Source organism: Sus scrofa, chromosome 17 (genome assembly GCF_054392235.1).
Source record: "Sus scrofa isolate SSC_HxYL_T2T_F1_AM1 chromosome 17, Sscrofa_HxYL_maternal_Yorkshire_Landrace_v2.0, whole genome shotgun sequence".
NCBI classification, from domain to species: Eukaryota; Metazoa; Chordata; class Mammalia; order Artiodactyla; family Suidae; genus Sus; species Sus scrofa.
This window is the reverse complement of record NC_139399.1, coordinates 48,661,411-48,688,457: the sequence shown is the minus strand read 5'-3', so window position 1 is coordinate 48,688,457 and position 27,047 is coordinate 48,661,411. Positions and strand designations below refer to the sequence as shown.

The 27,047-nt window shown below is 54.4% G+C and overlaps 1 protein-coding gene across 1 annotated transcript in view; it reads right to left on the bottom strand.

Moving 5' to 3' along the window:
* The window catches only part of VSTM2L (V-set and transmembrane domain containing 2 like), a 41,317-nt gene extending 14,325 nt beyond the window's left edge, over window positions 1-26,992 (bottom strand). Inside the window, exon 1 of the mRNA XM_003483954.5 lies at window positions 26,631-26,992. Coding sequence (XP_003484002.3) covers window positions 26,631-26,751 — 121 coding nt within the window. The 5' untranslated portion in view covers window positions 26,752-26,992. The remainder of the gene's footprint in view (window positions 1-26,630) is intronic.
* Between the last annotated feature and the right edge of the window lie 55 nt (window positions 26,993-27,047).

Genomic DNA, 27,047 nt, shown 5'->3' with positions numbered 1-27,047 from the left:
CACCACCCAGAACCCTCCCTGGTCTCCTCCGGACCAGGCTGGTGGCCCTGCCCGCCTCCTCCCAGGATCTCCAATCTATCCTGTGACTGTGTCTCACTTTCCCACCTTGCTTTTGCCCCCGCCCCCAGCCATTCCCAAAGCCTGGAATGTTCTTTCCTTGGTCCCTCTTTGTCTGGAAAGTCACTCAAAGCTCAGCTCAACTTGGCCCCTCAGAGAGCCCTTCCCTGCCCTCTGGGTGGGTTTCCTGCAACTCCCCACCTCCCAGCATCTCTTCACTGCATTCACTGCTGGTCACAGCTGCATGAGAACAGGGACCAGAGCTCCCCCTGGCTACACACTTCCCGGCACCCGGTAGGTATCCTGAGCCAGTGATACATTCCTCATCTTCTCAGGTCCCCAGGGAGCGGTGGGAGCCACATGGGCCTCCCTTCCCCCAAGCAGGGTTCAGTTTCTACACCAAATCCCCAAGCAGGCAGTTCCCCAGACCCAGCAGGAGCCCCACCCCCGCCACCCCTGCCAGGCGGCCAGGTAAACGCGGCCCAGCACCGCTCCCCGCCATATGTTCTGTCTCTGTCTCTCCAAACAAATACTGTCCTGAGATGTAATTAGAATTCCTTCCTCTTCTCAGGAGAGATTATCTCATCCCCGAAAGACGCCTGGCAACGGCAGGTCACCCACAGAATGTGCCTCCATCAGTTCCCCACATGCCCACCTTGCAGCCACAGCCTGCCAGGTACCCCCACCCGCGGGCAGACATGCCCACCTCACAGCCCCCAAGGGTCCCTCCCAGCCCTTCCCGACCCAGCTGGGCTCAGGGCAGGAGGAAGCAGAACCTCCTCTGGGGGCCGCCTGCCTCCATCTCCTCCCCAAGATCCCGAGGGATCGACCGACCCGCTCCTGCTCTTTCTACTCTCCATCTAGGGTTTCCAAGTGGAGCTTGACTCCAGCTTCTGGGCTCCGAGAAAGTCTGCACCATCCCTGATCTCCAAGGTCACGGGTTCAGGCGGCCCACGGTCTCTGAGGTTTGGGAGGGACTGGCTGCTCTTGCATAACAAACCCGTTTAAGAAAAATGGATGTTGGAGTTCCCGTCATGGTGCAGTGGTTAGCAAATCCGACTAGGAACCATGAGGTTGCGGGTTCGATCCCTGGCCTCACTCAGCGGGTTAAGGATCCAGCATTGCTGTGAGCTGTGGTGTAGGTTGCAGATGCTGCTGGGATCTGGTGTTGCTGTGGCTCTGGCGTAGGCTGGTGGCTGCAGCTCTGATTAGACCCCTAGCCTGGGAACCTCCATATGCCATGGGAGCAGCCCAAGAAATGGCAAAAAAAAAAAAAGAAAAAGAAAAAGAAAAATGGATGTTGTTTGAGTTCGTGAACCCGTGCCAGGTGTGGTGTTCGGTCATCTGAGAGCTGGGGCTGTCCTTATTCCCAGTGGGCGGGGGACAAATGGCTCTTGGAGAAGGGTACCTGCCCATCCCCCCTTTGCCTTCCGGGTGCCCAGGCCCCAAACTGTAGAGTCACACTTCCCTCTCTCCTTCCTTCTCTTCTATCCCCCAGTTCGGCCTCTGGGGAACCCATGAGTTCTGCCTCCAGAACTGATCCGGAATCCGGCCCCCTCTCCCCCTTCCTCTGCCCCACACTGGGCCGGCCGCAACCAGCTCCACCCGTAATAGCGGGGTACCCTCCTCACTGCCCCCCCACCCTCGCCACCTGTCCTTCTTGACCATTTTCAACACAGCAGCCAGAGGGAATTCAGCAAAATACTAATCTCTGTCTCTTTCCTCAAAACGTTCATGGCGCCCTTGCCTTAAGAGTAAAAACCAAAGCCTTTCCCATGGCTGACAGGCCCTCCGTGTGCAGGCCACTCCCTGTTTTGTCAGCTTCTATTTCCCCCTCACTCACTCCATTCCTGACCCAAGGCCTCCTCGCTGTTCCTTGAACATTCCAGCTGAGATCCTACCCCAGGACCTTTGCACTTGCTGTCTCCTCTGCCTCGAACGCTCTTCCTCCAGATCCCCACATGGCTCCCTCCCTCCCCTGCTTCAGGACTCTGCTCAATTGTCACCTCACTTAAAACTGCATCTCTCACCCCAACCCAGTGCTTCGAATCCCTCTTCTCTGCCAACGAACTATTAGTGCTGACTGCTAGAACTTTCTGCAATGAGAAAAATGTTCTATAACTGAGCTCAGAGAGTAGCCACCAGCCACATCTATCTGTTGAACAGCTGAAATATGGCTGGCGTGAATGAGGAACTGAATTTTAAGCTTTATTTATTTATTTATTTATTTGGTCTTTTTGCCTTTTCTTGGGCCGCTCTCCCTCAGCATATGGAGGTTCCCAGGCTAGGGGTCTAATCGGAGCTGTAGCCACCCACCTACGCCAGAGCCACAGCAGCGCAGGATCTGAGCCGTGTCTGCAACCTACACCACAGCTCACGGCAACGCCAGATCCTTAACCCGCTGAGCAAGGCCAGGGATCGAACCCACAACCTCATGGTTCCTAGTCGGATTCGTTAACCACTGCGCCACGACAGGAACTCCAGCTTTACTTTATTTAAATTCATTTAAATTTAAGTGGAAATGACCATTTGTAGATAATGGCTACTAAGCTGGACAGCATGGCTGATACACTTATTTTATTTATGTTTATAGTCTGCTCTCCCTTTCAGGAGGCAGAGGCTGTGCCTGTCTTGTCTTGGCACATAGTAGGAACAGTGCTTGGCACATAGTAGGTGCTCAATAAACACCTTCTTGGATAAACGAATGAAGAGACATGGCTGGTAAGTGATGGGGCAGGGTCCAGAGGGAAGAGGGTCCTGGTCTGAGTGTCCTGGGCCAGGCCCAGCCCTCCGTGCCTTTCCTGATGCTGACTTGCCAGCTGGAGTGGGACTGAAGGGGGCCACTGAGGACCTGAGCCACCAGGAGGGGCTAGGAGGTGATCAGAGTGAGCCATTGGCCCCCAGCTCTGAGACAGGGGTTTTCTGCTCTGATCCAGGCCCCTGCCCCCCCAAAGCCTCCCTTTGCAATGAGGGGAAGGAGGAGAGGGGCGAGGCCCCCTAGTTGGATCAGAGGTAACCAGTGGGGTGACCCTCCTGGCCAAGAGGGACACAGCTGTCCCCTCCAGGTGCCACTGCCTGAGCCACAGAAATCAGGAAGTACCCACCATTTTCCCTCCTGCAAATGGAGAAAGTGGTTCCAGAGCTCCTGGGGGCAGGGCTTGCCCATCCCAGGATCACCCAGCGAGGAGGGGCAGAGCCAGCCCTGGAACGTGGCCCGTGACTTGGCCACAGCGCTTCTCCTCCCAGAGTTGCGTTGAGTGAGGGAAGGACATCTGTCCAACAGGAGGATGGGAAATGGTACAGGGGGCTCTCATGGGTGAAAGGAAGGGCAGAGGGGGGCTGTCGTGGCGGGGGAGGTTCATCGGGGTGACCTAGGGTGGTGCTGGCCTCCATCTACCCACACTCAGCCTCCTCCTGCCCACAGCCCCTGGCCAGCTGACTGAAACCCCCTTGACCTGGGCCCACCAGACTTTTGGTTTTTTCTAATGGTTGCACCTGCAGCATATGGAAGTTCTTGGGCCACGGACTGAATCCAAGTCACAGCCAAGACCTATGCTGCAGCTGCAGCAACTCCAGATCTTTTAATCCACTATACCGGGCCAGGAACTGAAGCCATGCCTCCACAGAGACCTGAGCCAATGCAGTCAGAGTCTTAGCCTCCTGCGCCACAGTGGGAACACCTCACCAGCTCTTCTTACTGATGCAGAAAGAGAGGTTCAGAGAGGGCAATATCTGGCCTGGGGCTACACAGCAGCCCAGGGTCTGCAAGGTCAGGCTCCAGGCTCTGAGTCCACGGCCAGGCCCTCTCCGCCCCCAGCAGCCTTGGGGGAGGCCCCCAGCACCCAGCCAGCACCTCTCCCCATGCCTGAACCCCAGTAACAGTCACCTAGAGGGTGCCGTTCGACAGACAAAATGCAAACCGTGCGTGCAAGGGACATGCGAAATTTTCAATTTTCTGTAGCCACATTTTAAAAAGGAACTAAAAAAAATTTTTTTAACAGGTGAAATTAATTTTAATCATTTATTTTATTTAACCCAAGCTATCAAAAAATTATTTTAACATGTATAAAAATTATTAATGAGATATTTTACATTCCTTTTTGTGCGAAGTCTTGGAACTCCAGCATGTATTTTACATGATTACAACACAACCCAATTTAGACTAGCCACATTCCCACTGCTCAGTTGCCACATACGGCGGGCATCGTGGCAGGTGGTGACTCTGTGCCAGCCTCAGCTCCCCTCCCCCTCACATGTCCCCATGCCCCAGAGGAGGCAGCCCAGGCCCAGCATAGGACACCCTTCCAAGGCCACATGGCAGAGCTTGGATTTGAACCCAGGCCTGTCTCTGAAGGCCATGCTCTTCCCAGAGAATTTAAACTCTCTTTGGTGGTAGGGCTCTTTCTTTAAAAAGAACAGTCCCAAATAGCCAACTTGCCCTGGAGCTGCCCTGGGTAGGGAGTCTGGGTGATTCTGGGTGCAAAGGCCTGGGCAGGTACAGAGGGAATCACGGGAGGCTTCCAGGAGGAGGTGTTGCTTCCCCCTGGTCCCAGGTGGGCCAAACGGTCCTGAGCTGGAGGGTAGAGGGGCATTGGCTGGGAGGATGGAGAGAGAATCCGGAGCCAGGAGAATTGGCTGTAGGTGCAGCCACCAGCTCTCCCTCCCCATAGTGGGCCCTGGTCCCCTCAGACCCTGCCAGAAGGTGCTTGGTGGGGGTGGGGAGAAGACCCCCTCAGATCCCACTGGCTCCATCCTCGGTGGTCAAGGGGGCAACGCGTCCTCAGGACAAGTGGGAAAACCGAGGCTCTTGGCATTTGATGGCATTCCTGAGTCTCCCTGTTCAGAGGGAGCAGCATGAAGGCTCTGCTCCAAGGAACCCTCCCCTCTCCCCCTCCCCCACCCAGAAACACAGGCCTGCAGGCCTGGGAGCCTGAGAGGAGGGACTGAGCTTGTTTCTGCCAAGACTTGCTGTGTGACCTTGAGAGAAGTTCTCCCCCTCTCTGAGCCTCCGTTTGCTCCTCTATACAATGGGCGTTAGTCCTCATGGTCTGAGACCCCCACCAGCTCAGACATCCTAAGGGGGAAAGTGCCTCAGCCATTGGGAAGGGGAGGGGTCCCTTGCACTTGGGAGAAGATGGCAAGCTGTGAGGAGGTGGTGGCGTGTCAGCCAGGCCCTGAAGGATGGGTGGAAACTGACAAGCCAAGGCGGAGAAGAGGGATGGTGTGAGCCAAGGAGGAGGAGGGAAACCCAGGGAGCTTTGCTTAAATAAGAATAATCCACAGCATTTATTGAGCGCCTAATGCATGCCTAGCGCTATGCAGACACTGACTCTAAGTTTCTAATCCACTCACTTCCCATTTGACAGACGAGGAAAATGAGGCTCAGAAAGGTGACACAATTTGCCCAGCATTCACATGGAGCTGAATTTTGAACCTAGATCTGACCAGCAGGTGTGACGAAGACCCCAGCATCCATCAGCCCCCATCAGAATTTGGTCTGAATTATCATGTAAACTTCAGCCACCAGGCTCCACATGTCTGCATCCCATTTGCACACCTCCAGAGATGGGGAGCTCCGTTCCTCCCGCCTCCACTCAAAGTGCACAGCTCTAATGGCCAAGAGGTTCTTGCTCCCTCTCTAGATTCTGTCATGAGGACACAGCATCAGCACAAAATCCATGTTAATTTTTTTTTTTCTTTTTAGGGCCGTACCTGTGGCATGTGGAAGTTTCCAGGCTAGGGGCTGAATTGGAGCTGCAGCTGCCAGCCGACACCACAGCCACAGCAACACCAGATCCAAGTCACATCTGCGACCTACACACAGCTCACGACAATGCCAGATCCTTCACCAGCTGAGCAAGGCCAGGGATTGAACCTGCATCCTTGTGAATACTAGTCAGATTCGTTTCCACGACGGGACCTCTTGATCCACATTAATTTCGATGAAACCATGACAATGAGGATGGTCTCTAAGAAATATGGAGTAGCTGTTGGGTATGTGCCAAGCTCTGCACACACATTTTCTGATGCCCCCACCAGGAGGCCATGGGGTAGGTGTCATTAGCATCCCCATTTTTCAGATGGGGAAGCTGAGGCTCAGAGAAGTGGAGTGACTTGCCCAAGGCCACAGAGGAAGTGATTACATTTGAACCCCGTTCTAGAGGACTCAGGAGTGGGAGCCCATAACTTCTAGACCATGCACCTCTAACCTTCCCCCTCATCTCCCCGTCAGCATCCCCACTAAATCTGGGACATGAAAATCCTCTCTCCTATTTGACTTCCTCCCACCTCTGAGCCCTCCCTCCCTGTTCAGGTAACTCCTCACAGGCTGTCCCCAGGGAGGCCAGTATAATTATAGATTTTTGAGAAGGATGCAATTGCGCTCTCCAGCCCCGGGGCCTGAGCAGGGCTGGGCTCACTGGGCAGACAATTAAAATGGCTTTCGACAAATTAGGCTTCTGCAGGAGAAGGAAAAAGGGGCTTGACTGAATGCAACATCTTCTTCTTTTTAATTGGGGGAGCAATGTGTGAATTAACCCCAGGCCTGGCTATCAGGGCATCATCTGCTGGAAACAGCACATGGCCCTGGCCTGAGTCACTGAGTTTGGCTTCTGGGAGACGCAGGAGATGACCCAGAAGATCTTGCCTGCCCTTCAAGAGCAAGACCCTGACCTTTTTCCGGACCTTTGAGGCCCTCGTTCAGCATAAACTTGCAGGGCTTGGCCTCAGGCCCAGATTGGAATCCTGTTTCTTCTAGCCCCTAGCTGTGTGACCTAGACAAGCTCCTCTCCCTCTCTGAGCCTCAGTTTCTTTTGCTGAAAGAAGGGAAGCATGAGAGGATGAAGGGCAGGGCTACACAAGGCAACACATACCTCATGCCCAGCACATAGTAGGTGCTCGACAAATTGCCCTCCCTTCTCTCACTCTCTAGCTCAACATTCCACATCTCCAGAAATATTTTTAAAAGGTGCTTCTTTGTAGCCGCATCAGATTATGCAGTGGATGCAACATCTGTATTTCACTCACATCTGGACCACGAGGCCGCTCATCCATCAGTCCTTACTTAGCTCCTCTCTTTCCTCATTTGTCCCCAACAGCCACCCCTGCCAAGTCAGCGGGATTCATGCAGGTCGGGGTGGGGGAGGGGCTTGCCCACCAAGGCAGCCACAGCACAGCCCCCACCTCCCTCCATCTCTGAGCTCAGGTTCCCCATCCCAGACCCTCTGGTCCAGCCCTAAATCTCCTTCCTCCCTCTGCACGTCCTTCACTGCCCTTCCAATCTTTCTGATTGGTGATGGCCTCTTCCAGGAAGCCTTTGGGGACTGGACCCCAGCCCACCCATCAGTCTTTGTCAGAGTGCAAGCCGGATTCCCCTTGGGGACTAGTGGGCACCTCCTAGTTAGGGGCACCAAGGCAGAGCTGGATCTAGTCAGAGGATAGAGAGGGCCCCTTGATCACCTCTAGCCCTGGCCCCATCTCTTGCCAGGACATGCTGTCACTGCCTGCTCAAAACTGCCAATGATGAATGGATAAACAAAATCAGTGCCTCCATATAATGGACTATTATTCAGTCTTTAAAAAGGAAGGCAGTTCTGACACATGCTCCAATATGGATGACCCCTGAGGACATTACGCTAAGTGAAAAAAGCCAGTCACAAAAGGATAAATACTATATGATGCCACTTCTCTGAGGTTCTGAGAGAAGTCAGATTCACAGCGACAGAAAGCAGAATGGTAACCGATGGTGGAGGGAGAAAGGGAGAACTATTGTTTAATGCGTACAGAGTTTCACTTTGAGACCATGAAACTGGAAGTGGATAGTGGTGATGGTTGCACAGCAACCTGAATGTATTGGATGCCTCTGAACTGCACACTTAAAATAATTAAAATGGGGAGTTCCCATTGTGGTTCAGCAGAAACGAATCTGACTAGCATCCATGAGGAGGCAGTTTCCATCCCTGGCCTTGCTCAGTGGGTTAAGGATCCAGCGTTGCCATGAGCTGTGATGTAGGTTGCAGCCGTAGCTGCAATCGGGTGTTGCTGTGGCTGTGGCATAGGTGATGGCTCCAGCTCCGATTTGACCCCAGCGTGGAAACCTCCATATGCTGCAGGGGTGGCCCTAAAAAGACACACACAAAAAAATGAAAATGGTAAATTTTTCATTATGGGTATTTTACCACAATTTTAAAAGCCCGCCTCCCATGGCTTCCCAGCCCTGCAGCAGAGGTTTTCATGCAAAAAAAATGTCCCTGGACTTGTGCCTGGGATGCTCCCCCTGCCCCCACATCCATGGGGCCCCCTCATCTCTTTCAAATATCACCACCTGTGTCTTCCCTGCTCCCCTCAATCCCCCTTTCCCTTGTATTCTCCCTTACCATTTATTAACATACTATATTCTCACTTATTTCTCTCATTCACTGTCCATCTTCCACCTAGAGGGGGAGCCCCTCGAAGGTAGGAGATTTTGGTCTGTTTTGTTTACTGCCGCATCCTGGCAGCTAGAACAACACCAGGCACTTAGTAGGTGTTCATGAACACTCTGCTGTTATGACACAAGACTCATGCAGCAGCTCAGGCGGAAGGCAGAGAACTAGGCTGGGGTGGGAGCCCTCCTCTCACTGGCCCACTGGAGTGTTAGATGGCAGGTATTGGGGTGTCTATGTCTCCCCCACCTGGGAGCTCCCCCAGGGCAGGGCTCCTGCATTGCTCAGGATGGAGCCAGCACATGGGAGACGCTGTCAGGCATGTGCTGAATGAATGAATGAGTGAATGAATGAATGAATGAACAAAGTGAGAAAGGAAGGTTCGGCAAGAACTCAAAGGACTTAAGTTGGAAACCGTAAGAAAAAAAAATGAGACATGGGCATCATTCATTCATTCACCCTGTCATTCATTCATGCAACATTTATTGGGCACCTGCTGTGTGCCAGATTATGGGTGGGGAGCTGCACCCATAAGAGTCGACATATGAACATAACCAGGGAGGTCTTGATCCCCAGCTGGGCAGCCTTCCCCTCTCTCCCTCCCTCTGGATCCCATAGGTCCTCAGGATCACCAGTGCCCAAGGCCAGCCTGGCCCACTGGGCCCAGCCGAGGGGCTGCCCAGCAAACTGACAGGCAGGCTGGAGTCTCTCTGAAATAAAGTTCTCATGTGAAATGCGACCAAGAGGAGTTCTCCTCGTGGCGCAGCGGAAAGGAATCCAGCTAGGAACCATGAGGTTACGGGTTCGATCCCCAGCCTCACTCAGTGGGTTAAAGATCCAGCATTGCCACAAGCTGCAGCATGGGTTGCAGATGTGGCTTGGATCTGGCATTGCTGTGGCTGTGGTGTAGGCTGGCAGCTGTAGCTCTGATTCCACCCCTAGCCTGGGAATCTTCATGTGACTTGGGTGCTGCCCTAAAAAGTAAAAGAAAAAAAAAAAAAAAGAAAGAAAAGAAATGCAACCAAGAATGAACAGGGCAATAAGGAAAGGCTGACGATTCCAGGAAGGGCTGTGGCTGCTTCACCAGCAGCAACCCTGCACCCTTGAAGCCCGGGGACCAGCACCATCCATCAATGCTGCGGCATCATCTTTCCGACTAGAGGCCCCCTAGGAGCCAGCAAGTTGAAGTGCCTGTTCCCAAGTATTCTCCCAGTGACCTTGCAGGGCAGGGGTCACTGTCCCTTTATCACAGGTGGGGAAACCGAAGCTCAGAGAACCTGGGGGCCATCAGGGCCAGTCCCCTGCCCTGGTGTTGAAGGAAACCCCCCGATGTGGCAGGCACTGTGCCCAGGACCCCGCTGCATCCTCCCAGAGACGTGACGAGGTGGTGCTATTTATTAGCAGCGCTTTTCACAGAGGGAGGTCCCCAGGGTCACTGCCTGAGATCACAGAGCATGAAGAGACAAAGATTTCAATCTCAAGGCCAAGTGCAGAATTTCCTCACCCAAACCTGAGTCCTCACGGAGCTCCCTCTCCCCTTCAGCTCAAAAGTATGAAGAGCTGGGGGCCATTTCCAGGAGGCCTGCTCTGTGCCCAGCTCAGCACGGTGCTGGGGCCAAAAGGGTGTGTGCCACAGGGTCAGGAAGGCTTGAGGCCACCTGAACTCCCAGCTGGGAGGCAGAATAGGGGAAGGGCTGCCCAGGGAGTGTTCACAAGGAAGCCTCAGCTCATAGGTGAATTTCAGAGCTCCCGAAATAGGCGATGTAAAGGTCCAGAAGAGGAAAACCTAAGGAAGTGGGGAGGGAAAGACCCTGGGGACCGGGAAGCCTGGCGGTGAAAGGGAACCCTGAGCGCCTGCCCCTAGATGGGCCAGGGGAGGCACCCAGGGTTCTCTGGGTTCCCTCTGGGCAGCCCTGGGCCCCTGGCAGGCGACCTGCAGCAAGAGGGATTGAGGTCTGAGTTATAAGGCTGTTTCATCTTGGAGTGGACAAGTTCTCCTCTTCGCAACAAGTGGAAGGTGGGGAGTCCCTAGGACTTGGTGCTTCCACCACTGCGGCCCAGATTCAATCCCTGGTCTGGGAACTGAGATCCCACATCAAGCTGCTGCAAGCAGGAGAAAAAAAAAGAGAGAGAGAGAGAGAGTGTGTGTGTGCATTTTGTACAAAAGCTTAAGGGACGGCAGTGTGCCTTATTGGAAAGATGGGGGCCGGAGCATACAGTTGGGGCTCAAGTTTTCTGGGCAGAAGGAATGAAAAAGATCAACTTTCATGGACCCCAACCCTGGGCCAGGTCTGGTGAGGGGCTTCCCAAGAGGCTCAGCCAGGCCCTGACCCTCAAAGGGCCCATACTCCACGGGAGCAGCAAACACACAGACCAGTGACTGTTGTTTGCACAGCAGCTGGGACTGGGCCTGGCTCGGCACATACAGTTGTTCAGGCTGTGCACCATTCACGTAGCCATGGATTACAGTGCTCCCAAGAGATGTGCAGGGCATAGCTGTATGCAGAAGCTCTGGATGGACATGCATGTGTGAGGAGAGGAAAAGGCAGGCCTGTGTCTCCCTGGGGAATCCAGGAGGGCTTCTAGAAGGAGGAGACATGATTGAACTTGAACACTGAGTGGAGTCTGCACAGCCAGGGGTCTCAGGACAGGAAAGGGCATACCAAAGAATTTCCCAATTCCAAACTTTTGGGACCGCTTTTACCATTTCTGCAGAATCCCTGTACCACCTGCACTATTATTTAGTATTTACTTTCAAAGCATCTTTCCCTTTTTACTTAAATAAATTCGGCTTAAAAGGAGATCTTTATTACTGCCATAAATGGAAAATCAGCATCACTTGCCATAAAGAGAGGGTAACTGTAAAAATAAACACTATGAAAACCAAACAGCTTTTCGTAAATTCTAACCAGGGAAGGCTGTGTGCTGAAGGCTACAAGCCTCAGTCCCCGTTTCCTCTCATTAACAGAGGAGACTGGTAAGAGTTAGGCGTTAAATTCAGAGCAGCACCAAGCAGACTTTCTTTTTTTTTCTTATCAGGGCCACACCTATGGCATATGGAGGTTCCCAGGCTAGGGGTCAAATCACAGCTCCAGATGCTGGCCTAGGCCACAGCCACAGCAACGTGGGATCTGAGCCACACCTGTGACCTACACCATAGCTCACAGCAATGCTGGATCTTTAACCCACTGAGCAAGGCCAGGGATCGAACCCACGTCCTCATGGATATTAGTTGGGTTCGTGACTGCTAAGCCACCCCAGGAACTCCCCAAGCAGATTTTCTTCTTGATTAGAAGGGCTTGGGAGGCGGGTCCAGCTGATGTGTGGACACCAGTGGGCTGTCACCTCCACCACCATCGCTGGCTCTGGCTCCCTGGGCCACTGGCCCAGTCCCATAATTCATCTTTAGTCGGCACCTCCAAGACCTTGCTCGCTCTGGCCTGTAGACCCAGACGCCTTTCCTGTCATTCACCTGCTCCGAGCAGCATCCTGATTTGCCCCAAGGTTCCCTGTGCCTTGTGCATGGACAGGACCCATTTCTGGATGGAGGAGACATGAATTGGAGCTCACAGAGTGAAAGAGATGAACAGAGGGCTTCCTTGCAGCTGTGCTGCTCAAAGCCGGGAAGTGACTTCTCGAGGCATCCGTTTCCCTCCCCCCACATGGGGAAGAACATTATTTTTGTATTAAAACAAACATGAATATATTATGGCATAGAATACAGAATTCATGCATTTTGAATGAAAGAGGAGACATCAAAGAAATGTTGCCTTTGGTGGGGGAGCTGTTTACTCTCCTGCATGGGGAGAACCCCTCGACAAGGGCCTCCGTCTGCTCTGATGGGAGATGCCTTCATCTCTGCAGCCTCAGGCTCCTTCCGTAGACCTCACGCATTGGAGTGTGGATGTGTCAGCCAAAGGGGAGGGGGATCACGAGGAGAGAGAGGGACTGGGGAAGGCTGAAGCCCAGGATTTACAGAGTGGCGAGGGGGCGGGGGTGGGGGAAGCAAGCTGGGGCTCCGCCCAGATTTGCTGTGTGGCTTTGTATAAGTCACTTCACTTCTCTGGGCTTCGGTTCTCACACGTGTCATTGCTTAAAGGCTTATTTTAAGGATTAACTGAACTAATGAAGATGAGGAGCCTGTTTCAGTGTTCAGGGCACAGCAGGGCCTCAACACCCACTCACTGCTGAGTTTTAGAGACACAAAAGCACAATCACCCCAGTAGGGTCTCTACCCAGCCCAGGCTGATTGCCCATCCAATGACAATTAGACCCGCCAACACTTTCGAGCACTATATGCTAAGTATGCCATACCTCAGTTTCCTCATCTGTAAAATGGGAATAATGATCACGACCACCTCAAAGGACTGTTGCAAAGATTAAAGGCCTTAACATTTATAAAGTGAACAGCCTGATATCAACTATGTGCTTATAAAGTTGTGTTTTTTATTTTTTTATTTTTTTGTCTTTTCTAGGGCTGCACCTGCGGCATATGGAGATTCACAGGCTAGGAGTCTAATCAGAGCTGTAGCCGCCGGCCTATGCCAGAGCCACAGCAACGCGGGATCCTGGTCAGGTCGGTCTGCGACCTACACCACAGGTCACAGCAACGCCGGATCCTCAACCCACTGAACGAGGCCAGGGATCGAACCCGCAACCTCATGATTCCTAGTCGGATTCGTTAACCACTGAGCCGTGACGGGAACTCCATAAAGCTGTTTTTATTTATTTATTTATTTATTTATAATGGAAGTGAAATTCGCATAAAATTAACCATTTTATTTTATATTTAAGTGAGAACGGTAAAGTGGGTGGGTTTTATTTTTATTTTTTTAAATATTCTTCCTTACACTTTTTTCAATTAATTTCTATTTTATATTGGCATGTACTTGATTTACAATGTTGTGTTAGTTTCAGGTATAGAGCAAAGTTATTCAGTTATATACATGCACATATCCATTCTTTTTCAGATTCTTTTCCCACATAGATTATTACAGAATACTGAGTAGAGGTCCCTGTGCTCTACAGCAGGTCCTTGTGGGTTATCTATTTTATATATATATATATATAGTGTGTGTGTGTGTGTGTGTGTGTGTGTGTGTGTGTGTGTTAATCCCAAATTCCTAATTTATTCCTCCTCCCAACCTTTCCCCTTTGGTAACCATAAGTTTGTTTTCTAAGTTTGTGAGTCTGCTTCTGTTTTATAAATAGGTTCATTTGGGAGTTCCCGTGGTGGCGCAGTGGAAACGAATCTGACTAGGAACCATGAGGTTTCAGGTTTGATCCCTGGCCTTGCTCAGTGGGTTAAGGATCCGGCATTGCCGTGAGCTGTGGTATAGGTTGCAGATGTGGCTCGGATCCCGAGTTGCTGTGGCTGTGGCATGAGCCAGCAGCTACAGCTCTGATTAGACCCCTAGCCTGGGAATCTCCATATGCCACAGGTGTGGCCCAAGAAGGAACAATAAATAAATAAATAAATAAATAAAAATGTACAAGTCAGTGGCATTGGCGCAACTTCTATCTAGCCTCCCATTTTCATCACCCCAAAAGGAAACCCTGTGCCCATTAAGCATTGACTCCCCAGCCCCGAGCCCCTGGCAACCACCAAGCTACATCCTGTCTCTAAGGATTGGCCTACTTCGCATATTTCACAGAAATGGAATCAGCGGATATTCGGTCTTTGGGGACTGGCTTTTTCACTTAGCATATTTGCAAGGTTCATCCACATTGTAGCATAGATCAGCTTTCATTCCTTTTTATAGAGGTATTTCTTTAATAAAATACCTCCCTGAATTTCCAACACAACCTGGGAAGTAGCCGCTGGCCTCCTCCTCTGCTTACAGATGAGGAAACTGAGGCACAGGAAGGGGGGACTTGCCCAGGTCCCCCTGCCAGGCAGCTCTGCCACAGCCCGCCGGGCAGTGCCGGCACCTGCAGCTGGGGGCAGGGTGCCTCCCAAGGCCACCAGCACATATTGAAGGGGACAGCAGTGGAATTACAAATCTAGGGAGATTTAAGGAGAGCGAAAGTATTCTGGCACTTGCAGGATTGTGGGAGTTGAACAGATTTCCCCAGTGGAATTCCCACCTCCTCTTCCCACATGTCTGGGCCACAGGGGATGAAGGGGTTTGGGAGAGAGAAAGGCAAGTGTGGGAGGAATAGGGATCCAGGGACAGGGTAGGGGAGCCAGACATGGGAGGAGGCGAACCCTGCTTCTGCAGGCACCACTTCTTTTCCGTCCTCACCTGCACATCCTGCAAAGCCAGTGGGCTGAGCCCACTGCACTGATGGCTAGTAAGGCTCAGAGAGGTCGAGTGCGGGCCAGGACTTGAGCCCAAGAGTGTCTGATCTCAAAGCCCAGGCAGGTACCCATCCCTGTTGCCTGCCAGAGGCAAGGAGAGGGTGAATGGAGGAAGCAGAGGGAGACTGAATCAGCCATAAGGAGGGGTGGTTGCCCCAGAACCTCGGAAAGCAGCATCCCCAGATCCACTGAGAAGGGGAAAGAAAAGTAAGAGGTGTTGGGAGGTACCAAGGGTGGAGCCAGCGAGGGCCAGGGCCACGCAGAACAGAGAAGGCGAGAGGCAGAGATGAGGGTACCTGAAAGCCAGGTGCAGGGAGCGACAGGAGGCGAGAAACTGAGGCAGCCCCCAGGGATGCTCCAGGGCAGAGCTTCTGGGGGTACCCAGCAGGGCAGAGAGCTCCCCTCCTCCTGTCGCCCAGGTCAGCACCCGGTCTGAGTTAAATGCAGCCCCCCTGGGGACCTCATTCCTGTCCCCATCCCAGCCCCTCCTACTCCTGCTCCATTGTGTTGGAGAAGTCCAAACCTACAGCAAGAAACGTGGACTCTAGAGTCAGGCTGACCTGGATTTGAAACCCAGCTGCGCTTCCTTGAAGTGGGCAAGTCTCTGAGCCCGTTCCCTCATCTGTAAAATAGGTATTGTGGGGATTCGGCCCCAGCGTACAGATCTGTAAACGTCTGGCCCAAGGTGGGCTCCGTGGGCCGTTATCATGACAGTGGTCAGGGCGCCACTCCTGCTACCTCTCAGGGAGGTCTTGCTCCAGCTCCTGCCCCCCTTGCCCTCATCTAGAACACTAGCCTTGGCCTGACAATTTCAAACACGAGGACTATTCTAGAACCAAATGATCCCTAGCTGAAGGGGTTCTGCCCTACCCCGGGGCCTTTGCACTTACTGTTCCCCCGGGCCCCGAGGGGATTTAACAGAAAGCAGCAGAGCTGGGGTGGGGTTTGGGCCCCTAGCACCTGGCTGGACCACTGCTGGGGCCTCCAGGGGGGGACATGAGACCCTCTGCGGAGACTCAGGGCTCCCGCCCCAGAGTCCCTCCCATCAGCTGTCTGCTGGCCTGCCCTCCCCCTCCCCCTCCCCCTCCCTGCCTGCCTGAGACCATTAGTGTGGCTTTGTTTTGAGCACTATTTCCACTACCATGTGCTCCGGCCGCCGGGCCTCCATTAGGGACCCTTTCCTGGGGCCGATGACAGGCGGCAAACAGCTCCCCAGCGAGCCAGCCGTAATTGCTGCCGCCTCTGAGGTCGGAAATGATTTTTTTAAAACCTCACAAAGCAAAACCGACACCCTGCCGTCTGCTCTCTCTGGTCCTCCTCGCTCTCAGCCAGGAACCGAGCCTGAGGTTTCTGGAGAAGGAGGGGAGGGGTTCAGTCCAGGCCCTCCCTGATCCCAAGAGACACCCTTAACATGCCAGGCTGGAGGAAATAAAGTTTGGGCACTGCTCCCTCGCTTTGAACTAGGAGTGGGGGCCCAGGCCCTCTCTAAGCCCCAGTCTCCTCCTGGGCCAGATGGGCACATTGATGGGTGGTTGGGGTGCCCGCTGGGCACTCATGACGAAGCTCTGACTGGAGGTCCCAGGCCTCTCTGAAGAGGTTCATGCAGCAGAGGGAACCCGAAGGCAGAGAGGCAGGAAGTGAGGCTGCCAAGGGGGAAATCGCTCAGGGAAAGGTTCTGAGGAGGAAGGAGCTGGTGTGTTCAAGCACGAGAAAGGAAGCCAGGGAAGCCTGTGTACTTGCGCGCGCGCGCACACACACACACACACACACACACACGCACGCACACATGCATGCACGTAAGCACAGACACCAGCTCCCATCTCCCTAAGCGCCCACGTCTCCATCATCCCCTGGTCGCTCCAGCCCCAGCATCCTATAAGCCCAGAAACTCAGCCCCTTCAACTCCCAGGGCCGTTGCCACCCAAACATCAGCCACTCCCCGTGCCTCCCCGACTCAGGCACCTTCCAAGGCTGCCCCTGCCTGCGGATGGAGACCAAGCTCCCCCAGCTTCAGCCCGCTCCGCCGGGTATCCTTCTGGGGGAGGGCAGGACTCCAGGCCCTGTGTCCCAAGGCCAGCCCTGGCTCCTCTCTGGACCTAGGTTACCCACCCCTGGTGAAATGAGGTCTGCTCCCCCCGAGGGCCACAGCTGGGCTTCAGCGGCCTCAACAAACCCTCTGAAACCGGACAAAATCAGGTGGGATTTTTCTGAGGCAATAATCCAGTTTGCGCCAAATCCTCAAGAGGATCGTGACCTCCCAAAACATCAGGAACTGCTAGTCTAGACAAGGTCCAGTGTCCTTTTTAGCTTCCCCACGTGGTCATTCATTCGTTTATTCGCTTCACTCATTCAACTGACATTTCTTGGGCACCTGCTCTGTGTGGGTGTCATGATTCACAGAATCCGTGTATGTGTAATCCTGAGATGTCATCTGAAGAGGTGTGTGTGTGTGTGTGTGTGTGTGTGTGCGCGCGCGCAGGGAGACAGAGGGAAAGGGAGGACCGAGGTGGGAGAGATGAGCAGAGGGAGGGAGTGGGATATAGCGGACAGGGGAAAAGAGACAAAGAAAGATGGAGAGAGATGGAAAGACAGAGATAGAGATCGAACAAGAGAGACAAACCCGACGAGAGAAACTCAGAGGGAGAAGGCAGGCGGAGTATTGCCACAGATGGGCACTGCCAGCCCCCCAGTTGATGGCTCTGAGGGAGGCCCCCCCTCCCAGCTCCAGCTCAAACCTTCCAGATGCTCCCAGAGCCTCTATACCTCACATCCCAAGGGCACCAGCACAGAGCGGGTGGGGCAGCTGGAGGGGCGGGGGAGCTGGTACTGAAGCAAAGGCAGAGGGTCCAGCCTGGCCCCTCAGGCCAGTCTACTAAAGGACCACCAGGCCCCTTCACCCCCTCCCCATGGCAGCTCCAACCACACGTGATCAAACCCCAAATGCTCCTTCCAGACTCAGGCTTAGACCAAAACAGCAGCCCCTCGAGGAGCACCCAGACAGGTGTGCCCGGGATCCCCTGCGTGCCCCCAGGTCTCTCTGCTCTCCACTGACTATCCTGGACTTGGGTCCAGGAGCCTAGACTTTCAGCCCCAGGCTCCTTCCTCCAGACTCGGGCCTTCTCTGCATTTTGCATCATGGACCTTGAGAGGATCCAATGAAGCCAGGACACCACTGTGGGACAAGACACCTGCCCACACTCCCAGATTGCCTGGCAGCCAGGAGGCGATGGGTGACTGGGTTAAGAACCCCATTTCTGCAGTTCCACGAGCTGGGCTCAGGCTTGGCTCTGCCATCCAACATCTGTGTGTCCTCACGTAAGTCACATCACCCCTCAAGCCTCAGTATCCTTGTCTGTAAAATGAGAGCACCGTCCTCACGGGGCTTAGGGGGCAAGGATCAGATGAGAGGAGGTGGGGGAAGTGGCAGCCACAGAGAAAATCCCCGACGAGCGCTGGCTGGTGTTTTGGATCTGAGCCTGAAAGGCCAGTGAGAGTTAAGTGCCACCCCCAGCTCCATGTTTGCCTGTTACTTGGGGGACAAAGGACAGCATGTGGGAGGATATGGATGGAGCAATTCTAGATGCTTAGAGCTTAGGAGAACTCAGCATGGTTCAGGTGGGGAAACTGAGGCCCAGAGAGGGACAGGGATCTGCCAAACCACACAGAAGGCGGAAGCAGGGGGTGGGGAGATAAAAGCCCAGGGTCGTTTCCCCACCCCAACTCTGGCACTGAAAGACAAAGGGATCACTATCCCCACCCCTCAACGCAGGCAGCAGGGAAGGCCCCACCCCTGGCACATCCCCTGTGTGGGGCCAGGCTCCTCCCATCTCGGCCCTTGTCCCAGCACCACCACTAAACCGCTGTGTGAAACATCCTTACGAACCACCCACTGTGTTCTGGCTTCTCTGCCCACTTTACCAGTCTTTGCTCCTTTGGGAAAGAAGGCAGGAACCCCCTCTGTCACATCCCCAGCTCAGACGCGGCCAGGTCCTGCTTGCATACCTCTTGTGATGAGGAGCTCACTCTCCAATACCTTCGCTGCTCCAGGAATGGGTGCCCTTCTCTAGGCGGAACATGGTCTCTGCTTCTTAACTCTTATCACAATCTATACTTATAGGTATTTTATAAGCTTAGTTGCCTGAACAAGAACCTTATCTGTCTTTTTCATGGACATGTCCCCAGGGGCTAAAAGAGCCCGGTACACAGCCTGTTCTCAATAGAGAGGTGTTGAAGGAATGAAGGGATGAATGAATGATCAAGCTTCCAATACGAGCAGCAGCCCCTGTTAGGCCCGCGGCTCCCAGGAGGGAGGTAGGCAGTCTGAGATGGGAGGGGGTGGCCTGTAGGAGGCCAGCAGCCCCCAAGGCCAGTCATCCCCACACACAGGCACACCTGTGTGCCTCCCGCACTATTATGTCCATAATGTGTTTCTGTAAAATAACCCACTGTGTTTTAATATCCCCGTTAGCCTCATCCTAAGCAATCATATCTGTGAAATCACGGTTTTGATGTGCTGCTTATATTTTTCCAATCCACATTAAAATAAATGCATAACTATTAAAATGTAAGAGGTTTGCCTAGGTTCTGCCTAAAATGATCTCTCAGGTACGACCCAATCTTGCTGAGGGCCCTGGGTTTGTTTGTTTCTTTCTTTCTTTCTTTCTTTTTTTCTCTTTTGGCTGACCAGAGGCATATGAATTCCTGGGCCAGGAATCAGATCCAAGCCGATGCTGCGACATGTGCCTCAGCCGTGTCAATGCTGGATCCTTAACCCACTGTGCTGGGCCAGGGATTGAACCTGCACTCCAGAGACACCATCGATCCCATTGCACCACAGAGGGAACTCCCCTGGGGTTTCTTGAAGAAGCATTTGTTTTGTTGTTTTTGTTTGTTTGTTTGTTTGTTTTGTCTTTTTAGGGCCGCATCCTCAGCATACGTAAGTTCCCCGGCTAGGGGGTGAATCAGAGCTGCATCTGCCGACCTACACCACAACCACAACAACACCAGATCTGAGCCACATCTGCAACCCATGCTGCAGCTTGTGACAATGCCGATCTTTAACCCACTGAGTGAGGCCAGGGATCGAACCCACATCCTCATGGATACTAGTCAAGTTCTTAACCAACTGAGCCACAATGGAAACTCCTGAAAAAAGTTTTCTATTGGGGATGGAGGAGCAGATTCTGCTGCTGGCTTCAGGAATTGGGGGAGGGGGAGGACACAGCAGTGGGCTGGGGGACCTAAAGGAGCAGCAGCCCCTACCCCCCCCCACCCCACCTCCTCTCTCCACAGCAGCAGGTACCAGAGGGCTCCCAGGGTTACCAACTGCTACAGGGTTGATTTCGTGCCCCAGTGAGACCACTGCCCCTTTACTGTTGGAAGGGTCTCATCGGGAGAAGAGGACACACCGGGGGCCCCATTACCTCAGGGGCACAGCATCTCACGGGCACCCCAAGGGGGGGTGGGCCCAGGTCCATGCACGGCAAGGTAAAATCAGACTTACCCACCCCAGGAGGTCCTTGTTATGGTTGGTAAAGATGAGGAAGGCTCTAGTTTCGTGATTTTTCTACCAAAAACATGGAATTTTTTTTTTTTTTTTGTCTTTTTGTCTTTTCCAGGGCTGCTCCCGCTGCGTATGGAGGTTCCCAGGTTAGGGGTCTAATCGGAGCTGCAGCCACCGGCCTACGCCAGAGCCACAGCAATGTGGGATCTGAGCCGCATCTGCTACCTACAGCACAGCTCAAGGCAACCCCAGATCCTTAACCCGCTGAGTGAGGCCAGGGATCGAACCCACAACCTAATGGTTCCTAGTCGGATTCATTAACCACTGAGCCACGACGGGAACTCCAAAACATGGAATTCTTATGAAAATAAAATTATGTGAATGTTTAAAACTACATTGACTTGGAATGAACAAAAGTTTAAGAATTCAGACTTTAGACCTTTGCCTCATCCTCCTGGCCACCCATTCAGTCATTCCTGACACCTCCCTGGGCTGGCACTGTGCTGGGTACCAGAACACGAGGGAATCTGACCTGCCCCCACCCTGGATCCCTGGTCATTCCAATGGGGGTGGGGAGAGTGCTGGGACACTGGCCCCCTGTGAGCCCAGCTGGTCCCGAACTCCGTTTGGGGCTGGGAGACAGCCCCTTCAACAGCTGGTTTAGTCCCTAAAGTCCAAGGTCATGGCTAAGCACCAGGAGGTGGGCTGGCTTCATATAACTTCCCCCTCTCTCTGACACCTACCTCTCATGCGGGTGCCACTGTCACTGTTCACACCTCGTACTTCCTCTCCTGTCCCATCTGATTTTCTCAGCCTCCAAAGGAAGCTGGAAAGGCACTGAGGCAGGGTCCTGGTCTGGGGGTTGCCACGTCTGCTGCTGCACAGCCGGACGAGGAACACAGAGGTCACCACGCTCCTTCCACCACGGGGCCAAGGCGTGTGACCTCAGGCCTCTCCCTCCTCCTCTCTAGGACATAAGAGCACCGTGATCATTTGCCCTGGAGCCGCATTCCGGCTCCAGTCTGGGCGCCACTGCTTGCTAGGTGCATGACCTTGGGCAAGGCTCTTAACCTGATGGAGTCTCAGTTTTCTCAAGAATACAAGGGACCAGGGAAAGTCCCCTCCCTTTTGGGATCTTTTCTTTTTTGCTTTTTGCTTTTTTTATTTCTTTCTTTTTTTTTTTTTTTTTTTTGCTTTTTAGGGCTGCACCTTCCATATGGAAGTTCCCAGGCCACGGGTTTAATTGGAGCTACAGCTGCCGGCCTACGCCACAGCCACAGCAATGCTAGATCTGACCTGCGTCTGCAACCTACACCACAGCTCATGGCAACGCCCAATGCTTAACCCACTGGGCAAGGTCAGGGATCGAACCCGCATCCTCATGGATACTGGTCGGGTTTGTTACTGCTGAGCGACAAGGGAAGCTCCCGCTTTGGATTCTTGTGAGGATCAAAAGAGACAATGCCATTTAAGGCCCTGGTGTGACAACAAACATTTGCTTCTGCATAAGTTCCGCTCTCCTTGGACCAAGTTGGGTCAGACAATCCCAAAAGCCTAGTGCCAAGCTCCTGGGCAATTTGGGCACATGGTCCCTCACCTGTGGCTTTGGTCTTCCCCTCTGTGAGATGGGTAGAAGGAGATGGTCCCAGAGGCCCTGCTGGCTTGGCCTGAGCACCTGGTGGCTCAGAAGGGACCACTCTCCTGGCACTCCCCAGACCCTGCCCGCTTGTTTGTCGCCAAGAGACTTCCCCGAATACCCATGCTGTCACTGTGGCAGTGAGCCAAATTCCCCGTCCTCCTGGCTGCCCGAGGCTCCCCTTGCTTGGGGAAAAGGCCGAGGGAGCCGCTGATAGGCAAAGTGTCAAAAGCAATTGGTGTGAAGGACTCTGGGAAAACCGCTTGCGAGGGCCGATTCCCCACAGGAGGCCGGGGAAGCCTCAGCCCAAGGCGGAGTGTTTACGGGCGTAATTGATAGAATAATCACCAACACCCGAGACAACGGCGAACACGTTTTTAACATCATAACCTTCGGAAGACAGCACTCAATTGTCCCCATCTCCCAGCCAGCTTCTTGACGAGGAGGGACCCAGCAGTACGGTAAGGGACGCGAGAAAGCCAGTTATTTTTCAGTGCCCAGGCTGTTCGCCAAATGGCCCGCCGGCCCCCACCCCCTCCCCCAGCGCCCTGCTGCTCCCTCCTGGCAACAGAGAAAAACCTCAGGACAGTGAATCACTCAGTGGACAAAGCACTGGGCCAAGCGGGGATCTTTGTCTGCATTGAGGTGTATTAATAATTGAAGGTGCTGGCCAGGGGGGTGTGTGTGCGAGTGTGGATGTAAGGGCAGGGGCGGGAGGATGGATGTTTGCTGCAGTGTGAGGCTTCCTGGGGCTCTTCTAAGGGTCCACGTACCTGTTCCAGCCTGGACCTCTTCCCCACTTGCAAAACCTGACCAATCCAGCAGCCCTCGACACCAGACAGCTTCCCATCCCTACAGGTCTCATCAGGGAGGGGTGAATACCTAAAGCAGGGGCTCCCTAACTCCAGGCTGCTTGATAATCATCCAGGGAGCTTATTAAAACGTGGATTCCAAGAGTTCCCACTGAGGTTCAATGGGATTGGTGGCCTCTTGGGAGCACCGGCTGGAGGGTTTGATCCCTGGCCTGGCACAGTGGGTTGAGAATCCGGCATTGCCACAGCTGTAGCTTAGGTCATGACTGTGGCTCAGGTCTGATCCCTGGCCCAGGAACTCCATACGTTGCAGGGCAGCCAAAAATTGGGGGGGGCGGGAAATGCAGATTCCAGGAGACCATCAATAATCATTTTGGCCAATGTGTCTGGAAAGGCCCCCCAGGATCTGGGTGATTTCAGTGTAGGAGATCCACCAAGATTCTCAAAAAGATCCCTACCTTCCAGACCCCTGCCCTGGACAAGATCTGAAAAGGATCCGGGGGAAGGAGTCTAATCCAGCTTCTATTTCTAATTTGCATGTGGCCTCTGCAAGACCCCATCACCTTTCTGAGCTGCTGGTTCCTTTTAGTGGAACCCATGGCCTTACCAGTTCTCTGGGCAGCTGGAAGGGAGTCGCTTGGCCAGGGCTAGGCAGAGGAAGGAATCCCCTCACATGACTGGCCAAGCCTGGCCCAGAACTGCCAGACACACTTCATTGTAGGCACAGCACCCCCGCTCTCTGTACAAGCTCAGTGACCTTGGGCACGTCACTGACCCTCCCTGAACCTCACTTTCCTCATATGTCCAACACCAGCCTTGAATGAATAACATTGTCCTTAGTGGGTTAACAACAGCAAGGCATTTGGTGGCATTCAGCACACAGTAGGCAGTTCATAAACGTCAGCTCCCTTTTCTCCCACGCTTGATGGCAATCAACTAACCCTGTCTGATAAGGACAAATCAAAGGAGCTGCCATTAATCGAATACCTAACAGGCACGGACACTGATCGTCACTACCCCAGTCGCCCACTTCCTGTTGTCTCCCTAAGAGGCAGGACCCACTCACTCCTCATTCACTCCTTTAAAAAGCCCTTTGCGAAGTGCGCCAAGTAACGGTAGCAGGGAGATGGGAAGCGAGACAGGTGTCCTTGTGGACGCCTCTGACCACGGGCTTTTCGTGTGACAAGCCCTGGGGCAGGCGGGCAGGCAGAAGCCCAGAAGCTGGGCTGGGCTGGGCTGTTCTGGGTTCAGACTGAGCTGGAGAGGCGAGTGGCTGCCAAGCGCTGGGGTCAGCGAGCCTCTCCCTGGGAGTCCCCACTTTCAGCTTCCCACCCCCACCCAAGACACGGAGACACCTCCCTAACCCAGCCACATATCCTGAATCAGCTGAGGACACGCGGAGCCCAGGAATAATGAAACGATCAGGCTCCAATCTGCTAAACAGCAATTTCTGGGCTTTTTCAGCACACACAGCTTTTATCAAATTGGTATTCTCCTCCTGAACACAAACGGCTTATTAGACATGACCCACTTATCCGCCGTGTCTCACTATCATTAATAACAGTTTCTTTTTGTGATTAAGTGAGTGGCTCCAAACCCTTCCTGTGGTGGCGGGCACATGGCCCGGCCGAGGGGCAGCAGTGGGGGCTCCTCGGCATTTACTACTTGGTGACTTTGAACCTGGCAGTGTTGGGAGATGGCCGCCTGGCCCCTGCAGAGCAGCCCGGTCTCCTCATTCCTAGAGGGACAGAAGGAGCCTTAGAGGGTTGACTCACTTGCCCAGAACTGCACAGTGGGTCAGCCAGAGGAACCAGGCTCCCATGCAGCCAGTGCTGCGTCCTTCCCATCCAGCCCCTCCCCTGGGCCTTGGCTGTACATCCCCAGGGTTCAGCAGGGCCATTACAGCCAGTGGGGCAGAACTGTGCCCCAAGCACCCCTGGCACCAGGGGGGAGGTGGAGACTGCCACACAAAGGGCAAACCCTGCTGCCCTGCAGGGGGAGGGGCCACCTCGGGGCTTCAGGAATGACAGAGTGGCACCCAAATCCCCCAGGGTCCGATTCTCCAGGCACAGGATGACCACAAACCTCAGAGCCCCAGTCCTCGTATCTCTCGGGACCGCAAACTCAGGAAAGCCCTTCCTTGGAAAACCCTCCCAGTGTAAGTTCCAGCCGTGCCAAGGAACTGAGCGGAGCCAGGAGGGGAGCGGAAGGAGGAATTCCCAGTTTCCCTTGAATGGGAGGGAATGTGACAGGGAGATGAATGTCCTGGAAAAAGCACTGTCTTTGCCTGACAGACCCTGAGGCCAGTCCTGGCTCAAGCACTCACTCGCTGTGTGACCTTGGGCAAGTGCCTTCACCTCTCTGAGCCTTGGTTTCTCTATCTGTAAACTCAGGATCAAAATAACCCTTCCCCTATTTACCACAGCGCCAGCCAGGTTGGAAGAAATGAGATAAGGGATACGAAGGGTGCAAAGATGCTACACGGAGCAGTTACTATCTATCATGGTAAGGAATATGGGTGCAAGGCGTCATGGTTCCCCCAAAGCGGAGACCCTGAGAAGGGCTTTGGAAGCCCCCTACTCTCTGGAGCAGCTCCGCACATGCGTCACGCCCCAGCAAAGCCTTCTCTGATTACCTACCACCACCCCCCTCCAGCCCTCACTCTTTTCCATCAGAATAAACCACCCAGTTCTCTGCCCTTTGTGAAAACCTCTTCCCCAGCCCTGGGCACACAGTGCCCAGCACTGGTGCTGCAACCTCCCCTACCAGACTGGAAGCCCTTACAGGGAAGACACGGATGGAAGAAGGGTCTCTGTTTTCAGGAAGGAGCCTGTACGGGAAGGAGCCTAGCTCACAGGGGCAGGGAGAGCCCCCACAGCTGCCAGCTTCAGACAGTCCAACTCAACTGCCAACTTAGGCTCCTCTGGGGCTAGAAGGAGCTTCTGACACTCAGGCAACCAGTGCTGGGAATGTTGGCTTGCTCTCTGGCTTCCACGGTGGCTGAGTTGAGATTTCCCACCTTTCAGTCCTCCAGGGTCAGAGATGAGGATGGGTGGGTACCCTGCAGAAGGATAGCAGGGGCTTCCTGCCCACCCCCAGAGGCAGACAAAAGCCCTTGGCATCCCTCTTCCCCTTCCATGCCTCTGTCTGAAAGCAGCAATGCCAACTATTCCAGTGTCTTCAAGGGGCTCCCACCAAGCCTTCGTCCCTGAGATGCCAGCCACCTGACAGGGGCAGCTGCAGCCCAGGCTAGTTCTTGAGAGGCAGGTTTTCCGTCCCCCAGGACCTTTCCCAGTGGTATAAGGGGCAGCAGTGGAGAGGGAGGGGGCAAGGATAGCTGTGGGGTTAAACCTACAAAGGGAAAAGGCAGATGGCCAGAGAGGGGTGGGAGAGCAAAGTGTGTTCATAAGTGTATCTGCCAGTGTGTCTGCAGGCAGGCAGGCAGGCAAGAGTTGTGCGCCTGGGTGCCAGCTGGCAGGGTGTGAGCCCTCCAGCCCGAGTGCCTGCTGTGTGCGTGTAGTGGGCACATGAGTGCGGAGGGGGATCTGAGAAGGTGTCTGAGATGTGTGAGAGTAGGAGTTGTGAGTGTGAGAAAGCAGTAAGTGTGGCCGTGTGGCGGTGGCTGTGGTTATCTGTATGGCCGTGGAGGTGTGTGTATCGGCACGAGGGTGGGAGGAGGGAACCCTCCGTGAGAGTGGGATCGAGGGTGCACCCGGGGTGCCCCCTCCTCCGCAGGGGTGTCCAGAGGGCCAGGGCTGGTCCACAGACCCGGCAGGGGGCGCCCCGGAACTCCCGCCACGGCCAGCGCGGGTTCGAGCCTGGGGACGGCCAAGTTGGAGCGACGCGGCCCAGGGTGGGGTTTGGTGAGGAAGTCCGCGGGGGCAATGACCCAACTCACCGTGGCCGGAGACGTGGTTGTCCCACGGCGCGTGGCCGGAGGGCCGCGTGGCGCCGCCGAGTTGCAGGAAAAGTGCCAGGTAGTGGAGGGCGCCCAGCGCCACGGCGAGCGGGGCCCCCATGGTGCGCGCTCGGGCTGGGGGCGCCGCCGCCTCACATCAGGGCTCAGGAAACCGCAGACCCTGCGCCCGCCGTCCCCTGCCCGGTGCGGCCTGGCTGCCCGGCTGCGGCCGCTGCCCCTCGCCCGCTGAACCCGGCACGGCCCTGGCCCCAGTCCTCTCCCGGCTCCGGCCCAGCCTCGGCTGCGGGTAGCGAGCGCACGCCCAGCCGGCCGCCTCCGACTGCGGGACTCTTCCCTTCCGCGGAAGGCCACTCCGCTCGGCGCCGCTGCCGCCGCACCCCCTCCCTCCCACTCCCT